Below are 18,576 nucleotides of genomic sequence, written 5' to 3'. Positions count from 1 at the left end.
TCAAAATGGATCATTTCTGCAGTGTGTTTTGGGCTTGAGGAAGAGGAGAAGAAGAAGAAGAAGAAGAAGCAGTGCTGAAGCTCACACTCCAAAACCTTCCTCCTTTTCCTTTTCCTTCATTTTGAGCCCAGCAACAAGTCAGGCAGGAGCCGCGCATGCGCGGTGAGCACCCATACACTTCCCCCCCGGTCTCCCTATGCGCGCGCACCCTGGCTGTTCCGCCTCCCCTCCCTCCCTCCCTCCCTCCGGGGCCGCTGAGGCTGTGGCGGCGGCTGCTGCTGCTGTGGCCTCTTCTTCTTAGTGGCAGGAGCTCCTTGGGGCCCAAGATGGCGGGCGCCGGGGTGTGAAGGGGGCCAAGGGAAGAGGGGAGGGATGGCTGGGCGGAGGGGAGCGGGGGGGCCCTCGTCGACGTCGATTGTTCCTTTTGGGGAGGCGCTGCTCTCGTCGGCGTCGTCGTCGTGCTGCTCTCCCTCCTCCTCTTCCTCAGCCCTGGAGCCTGCGCGCGAGCTCTTCGAGGCCTGCCGCAACGGAGACGTGGAGCGCGTGAAGAGGCTGGTCAGGCCCGAGAACGTCAACGGCAGGGACACGGCCGGAAGGAAGTCCAGCCCCCTCCACTTCGCCGCAGGTACAAGGACTATCATCATCATCATCATCATCATCATCAACAATTTAATTTAATCATCGAAATTACAGCAAATTATTAAATTAATAAAAACATAATATTAATTAATTAAATCATTTGATTAATTTTATTTGTTTATTTTTATTAAATTATTTTAATTTATTAAATTAAATAAGTTAAATTAAATTGTTTTAATACATTATTAAATAAATTAAATTTATTATTACATAAATTAAATTAATTAGTAAACAAATTAAATTAATTATTAAATAAATTAAATTAATTATTAAATAAATTAAATTAATTATTACATAAATTAAATTTATTATTACATAAATTAAATTAAATTTATTATTACATAAATTTATTTTATTTTATTTATTTTTAATTTAATATATTATTATATAAATTTAATTTAATTAATTTAATTTATTATTGAATTAAATAAATGCTAGGGAATTTAAAGGGTGGCAACGACAACAACAGCCCTCCTCCTCCTCCTCCTCCTCCTCCTCCTCTTCAACCTCATATAAATATAAACATAAACCTCATATACATATAAATGATAGAATCATAGAGTTGGAAGAGACACTGAGCGGTTAAGATGCCGACTCTGTTGATTATTAATATGCCCTCTCTAGGAATATCTAGGCCTTCCAGTGCAACTCTATGGTCAGCTTTAACTCAAAGCTGCCCTGAAAGACCTAGAGATTCCTAGAGAGAAGCCCCCACTGGGCCTTTGTAGCTCCTCCAGTGTAGTTCTATGGTCAGTGTCTGCTGGACTTTGACCACAGAGTTGCACTGAGGACCTAGAGATTTCTAGAGAGGTTTCTTCTCAGGTAAAAACATGGTATTTCTGTTATTTGTGTTTTTCCCCATAACACCAGGGAATGTGGAGGGACAAATGTAAATATAAATCTCATAAACATAAATATAGGGATGCACTGACTGTTGATTGCAAGGTAGGCAGGTTGGCTGTTCAAGGTGGTGCATGATGGGGTGAGCTCCTGTCACCAGTCCCAGCTTCTGCCAACCTCGCAGTTCAAAAGCCTGCAAATGCAAGTAGATACGTAGGTACCATTTCTCAGTGGGAAGGTAACAGCGTTCGGGGGAGTCATGCTGGCCACATGGCCACTGGAGTCATCTTTAGACAGCATTATCTCTGGCTTAGTAACAGAAATGAGTACTGCCCCTCACCGTCAAATACGACTAGACATTCTTGTCTGGAAATTATGCTCTATGAGGAACGTGTGTAGCCTGGAGAAGGGAAGATTAAGACGTGATATTATAGCCCTGTTTAAATATTTGAAAGAATGTCATATTGAGGAGGGACCAAACTTGTTTTCTTCTGCTCCAGAGACTAGGACCCGGAGCAATGGATGCAAGCTGCAGGAAAAGAGATTCCACCCCAACATTAGGAGGAACTTCCTGACAGTCAGGGCTGTTCGACAGTGGAACACACTCCTTCCTCAGAGTATAGTGGAGTCTCCTTCCTTGGAGGTCTTTAAGCAGAGGCTGGATGGCCATCTGTCACAGGGGAGGCTTTGATTGAGAGTTCCTGCAGGGCAGAATGGGGCTGGACTGGATGGTGCTTGTGGACTCTTCCAACTCTATGATTCTATGATGAGTGGTTAAGACACCCATTCAGTTGATTGTAAGATGTTAACCTGGGTGGAGCTTCATGGTCAAGCTGGGAACCAAACCCTGGTCTCCAGAATCTCAGTCCAAATCTCAGACCACTATGTCATGCTTGTTCTTGACATTCCATCATAAGGTTACTCATAAATCGTAATTCCCATATACCACACTGAATGTAATGGTAATAGTTGTGACATAAAACAACTAGCAAAATTAAAATTATACCTTTAAATTGCAATATCATATGCACTGCCTAAGTGTATTTAGTGTATACACTTGTCCCTCCACATTCACTGGGTTTAGGGGCACAGGACCCCCGTGAATGTGAGAAAACTGCAAACAACAAAGACACTATGTTTTACCTGAGAGGACACCTCTCTAGGAATCCTTAGGTCCTCCAGTGCAACTCTATGGTTAACATCTTCCAGACATAGGCCATAGAATTGTGCTGGAGGAGCTACAAATGCCTAGTGGAGTGTTCTCTCTAGGAATCTCTAGATCTTCCAGTGCGACTTTTGGTTGAAGCTGACCATAGAGTTGTGCTGGAGGACTTAGATATTCCTAGAGAGAACATATTAATAAAATCCATGAATAATCAAAGCCACAGATGTGGAGGGATGAGTGTATAGTTTCATGTACGTACAGTGAAAAATTGGTAAGGTAAAGGTAAATGTAGTTCCTTGAGATGAATGTGTAGTCATAACCTACTGTAGGAAGCAGTGCTCATCTCCATTTCTAGGCTGAAGAGCCAGTGCTGTCCGAGGACTGCTCTGGTAGTCATGTGTCCAGCATGACTCCACCGAACACTGTTACCTTCCCACTGAGAAGTGGTACTTATCTATCTACTTGCATTTGCATGCTTTCAGACTGCTAGGTTGGCAGAAGCTGGGATTAGTGATGGAGCTCACTCTGTCATGCAGCACCTGGGCATCAAACTGCCAACCTGTCAATCTTGCAATCAACAGAGTCACTGTCTTAACCACTTGCCTGTATTTATAACCCTGTTTTTATATGTATTGACATGTATATAGTTTCATGTAGTTACAGTAAAAAAAATTGTCAAGATGGGCTATTTATTTTAAATAATTAAAAATAATATTCTTTAAAAAACAATTTTTTAAAACAAATTATTTTAAAATACTTTGGGCCTCTTCTTTCTTCTCACCCCACTCACCCCATCTCTTCAGTGTTTTAAAGGGATGCAGGGAAACACCACAGCCCATTTCTGCCCAAAAGGCAGATGCTTGGTGGGCAGTGGTGTCATACACCCTTAGGGTGTCACCTGGTGTGGTCCGCACCCCCATATTCTCTGATGACACCTTTGCTTCAGGCACTTCGCATTTGCCCCTCAGAAGACGGAGTAGTAGTAGGTTCAGATGGGCATAGCAGCTATCATTACACAGGGCCCTCAAGTGGCTCCCAACGGAGGTGCACTGTTGTTGTTGTTGTGTGCCTCAAAGTAATTTTGGACTTAAGGAGAACATAAGGCGAACCTATCATACAATTTTCTTGGCATGTTTCTTCAGAGGGGTGTCACAGTGAGAGACTCACTCAACTATTTTCCTCTGATGGTAGCACAATGAGTCTTTTTATCCTGCCACTGCCACCATTTATGTCATGGCTACCTCCCTAGCTGCCGCCAAATTGCATGACGAGACCCTCAAACTCAGATCCCTCTCTTGAGGGACTCCTACACTTTCCCTTTACCTCTGAGCCACTCTGTAGGAAGACAGGGCACTTACTATTTTGAGTGTTCTGAGCAATAAAAGTATTATTAATCCCTGGTAGTGTTTGGTTTATAGTTTCTTCAAATACCTCAAGCGACCACATGTTGAACTAAAACAAGATAAAGCTTTATTTACAAGAGAGTTGGTTATGGTATCTCTTCTGCTTGATATTCAGAGTTGATAAGGTGTTTATGTGCTTAAACAGTTACAAAGGTTTACAGTATCTTATTACTGTATATTCTAGAAGTGGTCTCTAGGTTAGCCCAACCTGGGTACTCAAAACCTCTTCCAACTGCACCTTTCAACAGTGTATCTCCTTTTAATAGTGGCTGTTAAAAACCCTCAGGTTCTAATAAACCTTTAATTCTAACTCAGAGTTGGATCTGTATCCAATTCCCTATCCAATTTCACACTCTTCACTCAGCTTGCTCCTGGGAATAGCCCCCAGCTTTTCTTGGCTTAACTCCCATTGGCTGATGCCAGGCTCACTCTGATTGGAAGTTGCCAACACTCCAGTCTGCCTTTCCTCCACAGGGGGGTTTGCCATGGCCATCCTCTGAGGCTGAGAGAGTGTAACTTGCCCAAGGTCAGCCAGTTTGTTTCTATGGCTGAGCTGGGATTTGAACCCTGGTCTCCAGAGTGATAGTCCAATGCTCAAACCACTACGCCACACTGGCTCTCAATTTTTAAAAATTTTTATACCTTTATTTAAGAGTTTGCTTCTAAGAGAATGCACTTTCTTTGTTGAGCACCCATCCCAAAAAGTTATGACAGCTCAGGCTTGAGCGTATTTATAGAACAAATACTCTACTGGAACGGTTTCCACCAGTGTAAGAATACCATTTGCTAGTGGCTCCCAATGGAGTTTGATTGCTTTGTGCTAAAACTGTACTGCTTTGCAGAACTGGAAAGTTGTTTGCTTTCAAGTTGTTTCTGACTTATAACAACCTTAAGGGGTTTCTTGGCATGATTTGTTTGGAGGGTTTGCCACCTTTGCCTTCCTCTGAGACTGAGAGCATGTGACTTTCATGGCGGAGCAGGGATTTGTACTCCAGAGTCCAATGCTCAAACCACTACACCACGCTGGCTCTCTAACTGAAGAGAGGAAACAGTAGATGCTTGTTCATCAAAAAGTTACATGCTCAAAATGTGCATGTTCACTGTTGTCTCAAAAAGTTTAGATGGCACCCAAATTTCACAAAGATCCCTTCTAACCCCCTGTTAAAGATAAGTAGTGGCACACCATTTTTCACAGCATACTTTACAGATATTTCTGGACAATGTGGTTGCTGACTACCAACTCACACATTCCTCTGTGGTCATTATTTTTGTTTTATTTATATTCAACATTAAGCCTGCCTTTGCACTTTCTTCCTTGACCTTCCTCAGTAGTTGCTCTAGTCTCCAATGTTTTCTGCTAATACTATGGTGTCGTCTAAACATCGTAGATTATTGATGTTCCTTCCTCCTATTTTCACTCTTCCTTCTTCTGTGTCCAAGCCTGCTCTTCGTATAATATGTTCTGTATACAAGTTGAAAAGATAGGGTGAAAGAATGCAGCCTTGTCTGACTCCTTTGCCAATTGGGAACCATTCTATTTCTCTGTGTTCTGTCCTGGCAGTAGCCTCTTGTGTTGAGTACAGATTCCTCATCAGGACTATTATATGTGTTGGCACTCCCATGTCTTTAAGAGTGTTCCATAGCCTTTCATGATCTATTCAGTCAAAGGCTTTGCTATAGTCTATAAAGCACATGCTGATTTTCTTCTGGAATTCTTTGGAGCGCTTCATTAGCCACTGTATGCTTGCAATGTTGTCCCTAGTGCCTCTTCCTCCTGTGAACCCCACTTGGACCTCTGGGATTTCTCTCTCCATGTATGGTTGGAATCTGTGTTGCAGAATTTTGAGCATGATTTTGTTTGCGTAAATACTAAGGAATAAATACTAAGGAATGCAATATGTATTCTAAGCCTATTCAATCGTACCCCCACTCCCATTGGCAACTCAGTCTGCCTTGTATCGGTCTTATTGATGTTGCCACATTTGTATAGCACAATAAACTATGGTTATGTTATACACGGCTTGTTGTTTTAGCCATGAATTATCAGGCAGATGGTGAATCAAAGCATGCTTTATTTTCCCAATTTCTAGTCTGTATTTCTCCTGCATATTTTGTGAGCTGCTGTGGGCAGTTGGAAAACAACCCTGGGACATATTACAGTTCTAGGTTCAGAAGTCACTCTGGGGTTGCAGCTGGGCTGCTTAAGGTGGCTTTTTACCGGCCCAGATTGGAGTGGATCTTTTCCACTCCTATTTGAGCCAACTGCTGGGCAGATTGGGGTCACTGAGTGTAGTCGCTGTGGCTCCACAGTGCCCACTTCTAGGGTGGCCCCAATCTGCCCTTTTTGGGCAATCTGTTCCACCCCTAAGTCTATCCATCTAGCTTGCATTCTTCCTTTCCTTCTACTGCCTTCAACCTTTCCTAGCATTATGGTTTTTTTCTAGTGAGTCGTGCCTTCTCATGATGTGGCCAAAGTACAACAACCTCTGTTTTGTCATCTTGGCTTCCATGGAGAGTTCTGGCTTGATCTATTCAAGGACTCATTTGTTTGTCTTTTTAGCTGTTCATAGTATCCTCAACACCTCTTCCCCAGCACCACACCTCAAATGACTTTATTTTCTTTCTGCCAGCTTTCTTCACTGTTCACCTCTCACATCCATCCATACATGGTGATGGAGAATATAATAGCTTGAACTGGTGGCGCAGTGGTTAAATGCCTGTACTGCAGCCATTCACTCAAAACCACAAGGTTGCGAGTTCAAGACCAGCAAAAGGGCCCAAGCTTGCATCCTTCCGAGGTTGCTAAAATGAGTACCCAGACTGTTGGGGGCAAATTAGCTTACTTGCTAATTAGCTTACTTGCTGTTCACCACTATGATCTTTGGAATAGTGGTATATAAATAAAAAAACAATTCTAACTTTAGTGCTCATTTGTATGTCTTTACTCTTTAGGATCTTGTCTAGTTATTTTATCACTGCCCTTCTGATTCCTAGTCTTTTTCTTATTTCTTGACTGCAGTTTCCTTTCTGATTGGTGTTTGATCCAAGGAATGGGAAATCTATATTTCAGTTTCTTCTTTGTCTAGGTCAAATTTATGTAGCTCCTCCAAACAAATACTTACAAATATTTGTTTACTGTTTGACAATATGAGCACCCTTTGGATTCTGACGGTCAACCAATTACAAATTCACCTAACTGTTGCATTGTCTAGCCCACATTTTACTAGCTTGTTTGCAAGACTATTATGAGAGACTTTCTCAAAGGCCTTACTGGAAAAGATATGCTACATCCACAGCATTCCTTTCATCTACCAAGCTCAGTCCAAAAAAGAGATGAGATTAGTCTCGCATGATTTGTTTTTGAGAAACCCATGGTGATGTTAAGTAATTGTGGCATTCATTTCTTTTTCATAATCTGCTCTAAAATCTTTACTGGTATTAATAATAATAATAATAGGATTTATTTATATGCCACCCAATCACTGGAAATCCGGGTGGTTTCCAACAGAGGGGATAATAGACAGTTCCCTGCCCTCAGGCTTACAATGTAAAAAGACAAGACACAAAAGGAGAAGGGAATGGTGAGGGGGGGAAGGGATCAGGTCCAGCAGTTCTTCATTCCCTCTGAGGCCTGGACCAAGGCTGATGGACCAGAAGGAGGGCTCTGCTTCTTCAGGCTAGCCCTGGTGGAGCTGGACCAACCAATTCTCTCTCTCATAGGCTGAAAGATGATAGTTAAGGAGGGAGGGCGCTCTATCTTCAGGCTATCCCTTGATGGAGCTGGGCCAGCCTACTCTCTCCCTCATAGGCCGAAGGATGACAGTTAAGGAGGGAGGTCAGGCAGAAGGGTGGTTATTGTTTGGGCCCTCTTTCCCCTGCTTTTTTTTTTTAAACGGGGACAATATTTGCCCTCCCCCAGTCTGCTAGGCATAATATTAAAGCAACGTTACCTTCAAAAATGCATTAAAAAGCCACCTTCCCTTCAGTATATTAAATGTAAACAAATACTAACAAAGTCCAGTTAAATGTCATTTTTAAAATATATTCTTGAGAAAAGTATTTCTGAGTTCTGTACCTGAAGGAGCCAATTTTGTGTTCCTTTGGAAAGAGTTCCATAAGTTAAGGGTCATTACTGTGAAGGTTGTGTCTGCAAATGTAATCGTGGGTGGGGGGGGGGGGAGTCTCCAACATTAATCTTAAAGCATAAGCGGGTTTGTGTGAATGCAAGCTATTCAGATCATTAGGGGACAAAATAATTAATAGCATTACAATATACAGTCGGCCCTTCTTATACACAGATTTTTTTATACACGGATTCAAACATTCACGGTTTGCAAATGTTCAAAGAAAGTATAAATTTCAAATATCAAACCTTGATTTTCCATTTTTTATACGGGACACCATTTTGCTATGTCATTATATTTAATGGGACTTGAGCATCCACGGATTTTGTTATACACGGGGGTTCTTGGAACCAAACCCCGGTGTATAACAAGGGTCCACTGTAGAACCAGCACTTTGATTTAGGTCTGAAACACACTAGTAGCTATTGCATTTTCTACAGAATCACTGTTTAATATTTTCTGATCATCAGGTCCCAACAAGCACATGATCGGTCATATTCTTAACTAGCTCACATTTCCAGGTTATGTTGAAAAGCAACCCTGTACAGAGCAATTGTCAGTAGTGTAGTCTAGGCATGACTGCTGCATGCTTACTCAAAACAATGTCCATTACTTCCATCAGGGCTATAGGTGATATACCATTGTGGGCGGGGCTGGCATTGCAGGCTCCATCTTGCAAGGAAGCAGACTCCTCCCCTTATGGTCTCCCCCACGTGCACAACAAACTTAGTCAAGTGTGGTACAACGGTACCTTTAATAAGAAAATAGCTTGGTGTCCAGTAAATAATAACCCAAAACATAAAGTCCAGTCTTTAAGTCAGCCTTTTCAACTTTCCACCAAGGCAGGGCTCATCTCCCAAAGCTTCCCTTTTGGACTCCACCAATCGTCCTCCAAGACTTGAAGATCTCTGGTTGTCCACTCCTCAGAGTCAGCAAAAGTCCATGCTCCCTCCTCTCAAGGGTTCCGCCGCCTCCCCTCCTCTCCTCTCAGCCTCTGCCTTGGGCATTGGGCCCTTCTTGGAAGAGGCCCCTCAACTCCTTCCCTCTCTAGACTCCTTAAACCCTGCTCTTTCCCTTGCCCGACCAGCTCTTCCACATCCATCCTTCCTCCCTGCACGCCTCAGCCCTTCTCCTTTTATATCCCTTCCAGCTCCTCCTCCTTCCTCCACTGGCCCCACCTCTGGACTAACTTCCTCCTTCCCCTCAACCTCCACCACCTGGCTGCCCTTAGCCCCCTCAGCTCTCTCCACCTGGGTGAATACCTCACTACAACCAGTTGAAGGGCAGTCCTGACCATTGCTGCCTTTTTTGCTTCTTCAGTGCTGAGCCTAGAAGAATCCACAGACGGATAACATGGTTGTTCAAGGGATGTACAATCTTGTCCAGAACTGGTTGAACCATGTCTCATAGATCAGCTGTTTTCCTTTCCCACAGCACTTCCATCACATTTAAGTTTCAACTTGTTCAAACCATCAATTCAAAAGACACCTATAAATTCTCCCTCAGGAATTCCACAGGCTCTTTGAAATGTGTATGTAGAAAACTGATGTAGTGGTCAGTGTTTTCAACATATTGGTGACAGCTCAGTCCAAACTCCCAAAGGACATCTCATAATGACTTCATAGAGATGTTTGGGAGACTGGATAGAACCTTATGGCACCCATACGGTAGAGATCATAGGGTGGATGAGAAGTATTCCAGCACAATTTTCAAAGGCCACTGATGGGAGGCACAACTATTACATTGTGCCTTCCAGTGCAACAGGGAGGCACAACTATTACATTGTGCCTTCCAGTGCAACAGACCCCAGATGTATCCCAGATGTATGTCATGACTGATGGTATCAAAAGTTAATGAAATATTGGGTCAACGAATAAGGACTCTACTGTTTCTATCCATTAGGACAAACAAGGTTGTTTCTATCCCCAAATAATGTCTGAAACCTAATTGAAATGGATGCAGTCAGCCAATTTCCTCCAAGACAATCTGGATCTGAGAAGCAAACACCCAGTCTCATAACATATACAAAAATGGAAGTTTAGATCTCAGGCATTTTTTAAAAGAGATCTCATTACCACTTTCTTGAGGTTTGCAAGAACTGCCTCTTCTTTCAGAACAGCATTCATTATTTAAAATTTCCTTCACATATATGTTTATTTCTGGGTGGATGGGAGGCTTTCCAGGAGGAATCTTTTATTCTGCATCATCTTATTATTTTGTTTGTTGAACCAGTAGAAGGCCAAAGTATCTTATTTGGTTATAGCATTCTTGGAAGCATATCAGAAATTTGTGAGTTTGGTTGTTTATTTCTTCTGCCTTCCTTCTTTTTAATAATTGACTGATTTTATCAAATTACCTACTTGTTTCAGGTTTTGGTCGGAGGGATGTAGTGGAATATTTACTTCAGAGTGGTGCTAATGTCCACGCACGAGATGACGGTGGACTTATTCCTCTTCATAATGCCTGCTCCTTTGGTCATGCTGAAGTTGTCAATCTTCTCTTGCGCCATGGTGCAGATCCTAATGCCCGGGACAATTGGAATTATACTCCTCTTCATGAAGCTGCCATTAAGGGAAAAATTGATGTCTGCATAGGTAACTATGTTAAAAAAATCTTCAGTGATTTTTAGAGAAATCTTAAAAATAACGTGTCTTTTTTCATGAAAAATCAAGCTTTGAAGCTAGGCAAGTCTTGTGAAAACTGGAAGCATACATTATGCTCTATTAAAATATCTTAAAATATAATTATGTACTCCTGTGTGACTGAGTTGTTAAAATGCTGGTTGTGTGTTCACTGAAGATTAATACTGTTATTTGGTTTCTGTTTGTGGGAAGCTGGCAGAGTAGCTCCTAATATGGAAAGCATCCAGATTGGTTTAGGATACAGTCCATCTGCATAGAGACAGAAACATTATTTATATGATCTAATGGTCCCTGTTTCTTTTCTTTATAGGCATATGTGTATTCATATGTGCATTGCATTACCTAGAATGGAATAGGTCCTTATTTTGTTCCCTTTCCAACCAAGAGCTGTTACATGGGAATTACTTAGAACTCTCATTACATTCTTGCCAGGTTTTGACTTAAAGAGGGGTATGGACCAAGTAAGTGGAGGTAACAGAGTATATGTAGGGGGAGGTTTGTGCTGGCTGGTGAGAGCTAATGTGGAAATTATTATAAAAAGTGTGCAATCTCATTGGAATCTTTTCTAGTTTGGTTCTATTCCAAGGGCCAATTTTGTGATTACATTCAACTATATTTTTTGTTCAATTCTGCTCTACATTGGAACCATCTTTTAACTTCCCAAGCAGATGTTAACCTCTTGTGCTAAATCTTTAAAGTAAATTAAAATTAACATAATATTCAGTTGTTAAATTCTCTGGTTGGCATGAGGAAGCATCCAGAAGAATGGGGAATTGTATCACATACTTTCTAGCTACCTTTTTGTCAAGTCCTGGTAAGATATTACATGTTTGCTAAAGCTTAAGCTTCCAGCTGCATAATTTTAATACCATCACTTCTGTTCTTTTTAGTGCTTTTGCAGCATGGTGCTGATCCAACTATCCGTAATACAGATGGTAGGACAGCACTAGACTTAGCAGACCCATCAGCAAAAGCAGTACTTACAGGTAGGCGGATCCTTCTGTATTCCATAAGATTTAAACTTGCTTTGGCTAACACCTGCTGCTCTTTTCCTTCAGTTTTGATATGAGTAAGATGGTTGTATTATATAAGAACTGGAAGATGGAAATTCTTTGTGACTCCACATAAATATCCAAAGTTGTTGCCACAAGTGATATAGAAAACCACAAGCATCAATCTGTAAATTTTTCATCCAAAGCTCTTGATTTCATTCAACTTTTCTCAATTATATATGTCCTTCCACATTCCAATTCTGATTATTGTAACTGTTTTATATATTTGTGATACATATAAAAGGTAGATTTTGGAAGGTATAACCACACTTCTGGTTTCTTGATTCTTGTGGAGAATAATATCATGAAGAGGCTGGGTATGGAAAACTATGAACATTTCTGTAGTGCTTTATAAAAGTATTCAAATAAAATAGTTCCGTTTGCCTATTTTTAATTCCCACTATTCCAAGAGGAAAACAATAAAACTGGCAAGACAGATATTAAGGGAAATTCAGTAATTAATTTCAAGAGAAGGAACTGGCAAAATCACCTCTGAAGAAACCCTATGAAATTTGTGGAGTCACCATAAATTGACCGACAACTTGAAGGCAGACACACATACACATTATTTTTCATATTTAAGCCTTCTCTAGTAATCATACTATATACTTATGTGTGTGTATGTGTGTGTGTGTGTGTATATATATATATATATATATATATATATATCAGAAATTTTGTTGCCTCCTTGAATGCTCAGTGTCATCTGACTTGATAAACAGAATTTGGCTTGTTTAATCATTTACTGACTTAAAAGTATACTAGAAAGTAAGGATAGTGGACATTTTTAACATGCAAATTTGTATTTGAAATAAGAAAACAGTAATCCTTACTTTGTTAACTTTCAGGTGAATACAAGAAAGATGAACTCTTAGAAAGTGCCAGGTAGGTGATAAAAATAGAAGCAAGCTTATGTTGTGAAAGCTTTCTTCCTTCTTCTGTGTTTGATCAGTATTTGGGGAAGAAAAAGAAACAATATTTGCCAGTTCCTACTGAGCATAAAAGAGTTTATTCTGATACAGATGGTTAAAGGTTAGAAAGCTATTAGAAAGCTATTAGTATGGTTAAAGGCTGTTGCCATGAACCTGAAATTAGGCCTGTATGACAAACTTTGGTTTCTCAGCATGGCTGAGAATATAAACAACTGAGGGTCATTCTCATAACAACTGACATTTTCATAACAGCTACCATTGGCTCTATGTACCATGAATTGTCAGTGGCCCAAAACAGGAGGGCAGGAAGACTGGCTTCTGTCCACTCTGGGGGCGTGGTATTCAAATGATGCTCTCTTTGCAGCCTCTGGCAGCTCTGGAATCATGCATTATTTGAACACTAAGCCCCCAGAGCTGCCGAAGCCACAAGGAGAGCATGCCTGGCCAGAAAAAGAGTGGAGAAAGTCCATTCTTTGCCATCATCCTGTTCAGGACCACAGCGGTGGCCGAGGTTGGGACCAAGCCAGTTGGGGTGGGAGTGGCCTGTGGTCTCTCCTTTTGCCCTGTCCTCATGCCCCCAATATGAAAAGTATACCATAGTCCTGTTAAGTTGTTCTGTATCTGGAGAGGATGGTAGCAGAGATTATATTGCTTATCACAGCATTTTTCTAAGGTAGATATAAGTGCCAGCACACAGAGATGGAGACATAGGCAGCAACAAAGTGTCACTGCTAAGTTCTCCATAATGGAGTATAGGAACCTGAAAGTAGATTTCCATGCAGTGTAAATAGCCTCTGTTGTCTTTTGTACTGATAGATGCAATCCCAAATCTAGGCTTTTTCTGAAGACTGCTTGTGTTATTGGTGTATATGAAGATTATAGGATGTTGAGGATTGTAGTCCCAAGAGTAAAACTGGCATGATATAAATCTTTTTAATAAGTAAAATTAAATGAGAGCCAACATGGTCTACTGGTTTGAGTGTTATAGGACTCTGGAGATCAGGGTTGGAATCCCTTCTCAGCCATCGAAACCCACTAGGTGACCTTGGAGAAGTCATGGGCTCTCAGCCTCACAGGGTGGTAAAGGGAAATGCCCTGTGAAAAATCAGTGGCAAGAAAACCCCATGATAAGGTCGGCTTAGGATCACAGTAAGTCAGAAACAATTTGAAGGCATACAATAGCCACTACCACCAGTAGGGAAACATATGCTGAATGTCCCTTGCTACTGTTGTAATACTTGCAGCAGAATCTAGTGAGTGTAAGTGTAGATGAATCAAATTTCATTCACTCCCAAGTGAGTGTTTTTAGGACTGCAACTTTAGCATTTGTATTATATGTTACCATTATATGTATTATAGCTTTGTGGTTGACTACTCATAATAATAAAAAGAATTAATCAAAATACAGTTAAATTAATTACACTAAAATATACCCTCCCCTACTAGCCAAATGAACTGGCCCTTGTCCTTGTTCCCCCTGAAATGGCTCCCCCAAAGGGGCAACCCCCCTTTGGTGTCATGCCTCTTTGCTGGTGGGCCCACCAGTGGCAGGCCTGCCAGAGCAGGCACCCAGCCGTTATTCCCTTTGCAAGGGGAAAAGGTGTTCCTGACTGGGTACCTGGGGCCTGGGCCTGACAGGAAGTAGTCTGAGGCAAGCAGTCCACCAGGTGAGATGGAGTATGCAGATAGCAAGCAGCACGTCCACACAGCAGCAGGAGGTACTACACATCTCTTCCCTGGGGTGGTGAGGTGACCTGTCATTCTCTTCTCTTCTCCCTCTTTGTGCTGGCTCTTCTCAGTCCAAGCAGGCACCCAGCCTTTATCCCCTTTGCAAGGGGAACAGGTGTTCCTGGCTGGGTGCTGGGCCTGGCAGGAAGTAGTCTGAGGCCAGCAGCCCACCAGGTGAGATGGAGCATGCAGGTAGCAAGTCCACACAGCAGCAGGAGGTACTACACATCTCTTCCCTGGGGTGGTGGGGTGGCCTGTTGTTCTCTTCCCCCACTTTGCTGATCATGCTGTTACTAGGAGACCTGCCCAATTGTATTAATAAAATAAAATCTAAAGCTGTATTTTTAATAACTAAACATTATGTAGCTGTAGCATTGCAATATTATATATATAAATGGAATAAAGAAATATACTTGCAAGTTCTTCAAATATGTTAATTACTTTTTAGGAGCGGAAATGAAGAAAAATTAATGGCCCTGCTCACACCACTAAATGTCAATTGTCATGCAAGTGATGGCAGAAAGGTATTTTAAGCCAAAAAAAATATTAATGCCTATCTTAAATGTTCAGATTAAAAACATTACATTAAAATAACGTTGATAATATAATTGACTTTGTTTATTTTTGTTAGTTCAGGATTGTTTGAATTTTATTTGCATTTGGGAAAATAAAGCAGAAATCTACTTTTATGTGACAATGCAATAGGCTTATTTTAGAACACTTCATTTAAAATAATGTTTGTTCAGGTAGCAAAAATGTCACTGGATTTTTCTTTTTTGAAAAGGGTATGCATTGTTTAAATTCTGTCATCTACTATTTTATCAGTTTAAAAAAACTTGTGTGCTACACAGCATTATTGTGATAATTTACCTTTCTGTTTGTAGGAGGTAGATCTCTTGCCCCTTGCTTCTCATTCCACTATCATGTTTAAATATGTAATGTGTAGTGTGTTTTGAGAGCACAGTGTAGTGATTTTTTGCCCTTGAGTTTGTGTAGAAAAAGGTGTTTTTTTTTAATGCTTTGGTTCACTGTGCTTTAATCAAATTTATTTTGTCATTAATGAAGGAAAACCCTTCTTAATATGTTGGGTTGAATCCATATTTCATTTACTGTAAACAGAAAGTTTTCTTTTGTCCATGGAAAGATTCTGTTGTGGGAAGGTTATGTGATAGATTTTGCTGGTTTACTTGCTCTCCATGTAACCACTTTGACTCTCTGAAAATTCCCATTGAAATCTTGAGGAGAAGCATTCATCTGTGTTGAACTACAAAACAATTTAGAGAAGAGAGAATAAAGACAAGTTGAATTTAGAGCTGCCCTATCAGTCATGAAAATATTTCATGTGATATCTGCTGTGCTGCAGATGAAGTGTCATGATTTATTATTATGTACTGTATATACTCATGTATTAGTAGAGAAATTTAGGTCAAAAAATTGACCCAAAAAACCTGGGTCGACACAGGTCATTATGGTATTTGACCTGACCCTCTCCCCAGCTGGGCTGCCCGACTGGAAAGGGCGACCAATTTCCCTGCAGCCTCTCCCCAACTGGGCTCCCTCTTTGGGCAAAAGCCTAGCTGGGACAAGCTTGGGAGGGTGACCGATCACCCCACAGACTCTCCCTAGCCAGGCTGCTTTCTGAAGTCTGACATTTGACTTGGGTCATACCAATAACCATAATTTTGGCTCCAAAAGTTGACCTCGACTTATACACGAAGTCAGATGATGTACTGATAAATTTGTAAGAATTTTTAAAAACAGCATTTGCCTCCTAATTATTTTGCATTTCTGTGTTATATTATTACTTTATTTTTAGTCAACTCCACTACACTTGGCAGCTGGTTACAATCGCGTTAAGATTGTGCAGCTTCTGTTGCAGCATGGAGCAGATGTACATGCAAAGGACAAAGGGTGAGCAATAGTCAGTGTTTTATATCAGAAATTGACTTGTTTCAATTTGTACCCCCAGGAATAGGCCATTTCAACAGTGTCTTTAGATAATTTCAGGTCTTTATCAGATGTTTAAATGATGCTTTCAGATAAACTGGAGAGGCATGTTGTAACTTGCAGTAGTGTCACTTGGGCCTGTTACAGACTGCCAAAATAAAGCTGCTTCGGGTCTCTTTGGAGGTATGCTATTTAAATGATGCATGGGTCCTAAGAGTCCAGAGGTCGCGCCAAAGCCACACTCCATTCCTAAGCACTGGAGTACAGCTTTGGTGCAGCTTCCGGATTCTTAGGATGCATGCATCATTTAAACAGCATACCTCCAAAGAGACACGAAGCAGCTTTATTTTGGCAGTCTGTAACAGGCCTTGGATTTTTTTCCTTCAACATTTTGTGTTTTGATTAGTGATGTATTACTGTATTTTTTTCATTCAAGAGGTTCTTGAAATAATTATGCAATATGTCATCTTTGTTCACAAGCTGATCAGCAGCAACTAGTTAATTTTCACAATGTTCCAAGCTGTGTTCAGTATCAGCTATTTGTTCATAATAAGATTTTGACTAAAGCTCACCAGGTTAAGAAGTAAGCAATAAGATTATTCATTCAGTCTATTAGAAGTTCAGTGTTGTAGCTAACCTTCATTGAAGTGTGTTGCCCATCTAAAATAAAAACAGGTTGTTATGCTATTATTGAGCTTAGTAATGATGAAACATTTTGCTAAAATGTCTGGTTTTATGTTTTGTAAGAGGAACATGGACTTTCTGTTTGATACTAATGATAGATGATCCTTGATCATCTTTACATTTCTTTGCTTTTAAAATCTTTATTAAAGTTATGTGATATAAAATAAAAATTAACAAGAGTGAAAAAAAGATAAAGATAAGGGGGGGGGGAGAAATGAAAGAGTAAAAGTGACTTCCAATCTTTCTCGACTGCTATATCTAAATCTTAATTAAGCCTCATCCTTCTTCCTTTTTCTCATATCCTCATCAGAAATGTTTCTTTTGAAGAACCATCAATTTTGTTAACACACATATGAAGAAAAGGAAAAGAGAAATAGCTTGCAACTAAAGATACACTTCTTTCTTTAATCTATGCATGTCATTAGTACACATAGTATATAGCTTACATCTTAACTAGCTGTTGTATATAATCGAATATTAGCTCCAATAACTATATACTGTTATACTGTTCTATAAGTCTAAAAATTTATGCCCAATAATTGACCCCAAAATCCCAGGTCAACTTACTTACGGGTTAGTATGGTAATGTGATAGCAGCTCTTTCAGATTTCTCATGGAGAGTTTCTTTTTCTCTTGAGCCACGCAGAAAGAGTCCTGGGTGATTAATTGCTGTTAAACAAACAGAGTCCCTCTCCGGCCTGCGCTAGCCGCACTCGCTGCTGCTGTCTGGGGAGTGAAGGGGGAAAGCAAAGTTGAAAAGTTGAAGCAAAATGCCTTAATTAGAGTGTCTTCCTCTGCACCCACATACACACACTGAAGGAACCTCCAAGTTTTACCCTCAACTTATCCACAGGTAATGGCAAAATCCATAATTTTGCCCCCCAAACCTATCCTTGACTTATACATGAGGTTGACTTATAGTTGAGTATATATAGTATCCCATTATCCGTTATCCATTATGTCCTCAACATGAACATTTATATACTTCATGAAATCCAACATTCTTTTCACTTCTTAACTCTGGCAATATTTCATAATCCTCCTCAGAGTTCAGATAAAGAAACCAGTCCTATTATCAAGACCCCATTTAAATCCTTTAAGCCTACTATAACCTATATTGTTTTATGTTAACATGTGGGTTTTTTCTCCAGAGGTTTACAAAATACAATCATCTTTACATTTCTTGAATAGTTTTATTTGTTTTGCAGAGCTTATTTGTTGTTGTTTTTCAGAGATCTGGTGCCTCTTCACAATGCTTGTTCCTATGGTCATTATGAAGTAACAGAACTTTTAGTAAAGGTTAGTCTCCTAAATGTGTGTTAGTTTTATGGGGAAGCATTTGTGAGTTTTATTTCATTTTCTGCTTACAGTATTTTACAGGGACATTTGATAAATACTTCCTACTCAGATGAGCTACATT

General features: G+C 40.5%; 1 protein-coding gene across 3 annotated transcripts in view; it reads left to right on the top strand.

Moving 5' to 3' along the window:
• The first annotated feature begins 372 nt into the window (after positions 1-372).
• Positions 373-18,576, top strand: part of TNKS2 (tankyrase 2) — a 46,371-nt gene continuing 28,167 nt past the window's right edge. For 2 of the 3 annotated variants that reach the window (XM_089510278.1, XM_089510277.1), the window contains exons 1-7: positions 373-625; positions 10,541-10,765; positions 11,704-11,799; positions 12,714-12,750; positions 14,974-15,049; positions 16,342-16,436; positions 18,389-18,455. In XM_089510278.1, the coding sequence (XP_089366404.1) occupies positions 373-625; positions 10,541-10,765; positions 11,704-11,799; positions 12,714-12,750; positions 14,974-15,049; positions 16,342-16,436; positions 18,389-18,455 (849 nt within the window). The remainder of the gene's footprint in view (positions 626-10,540; positions 10,766-11,703; positions 11,800-12,713; positions 12,751-14,973; positions 15,050-16,341; positions 16,437-18,388; positions 18,456-18,576) is intronic. The other variant, XM_089510279.1, reaches the window with a different exon arrangement.

This window comes from Sceloporus occidentalis, unplaced genomic scaffold, assembly GCF_023333645.1.
Source record: "Sceloporus occidentalis isolate IW3139 unplaced genomic scaffold, rSceOcc1.0.p SCAF_2, whole genome shotgun sequence".
In the NCBI taxonomy this organism is placed as follows: Eukaryota; Metazoa; Chordata; class Lepidosauria; order Squamata; family Phrynosomatidae; genus Sceloporus; species Sceloporus occidentalis.
Note: the sequence above shows the minus strand (reverse complement) of the source record. Positions and strands in the feature narration are given on the sequence as shown.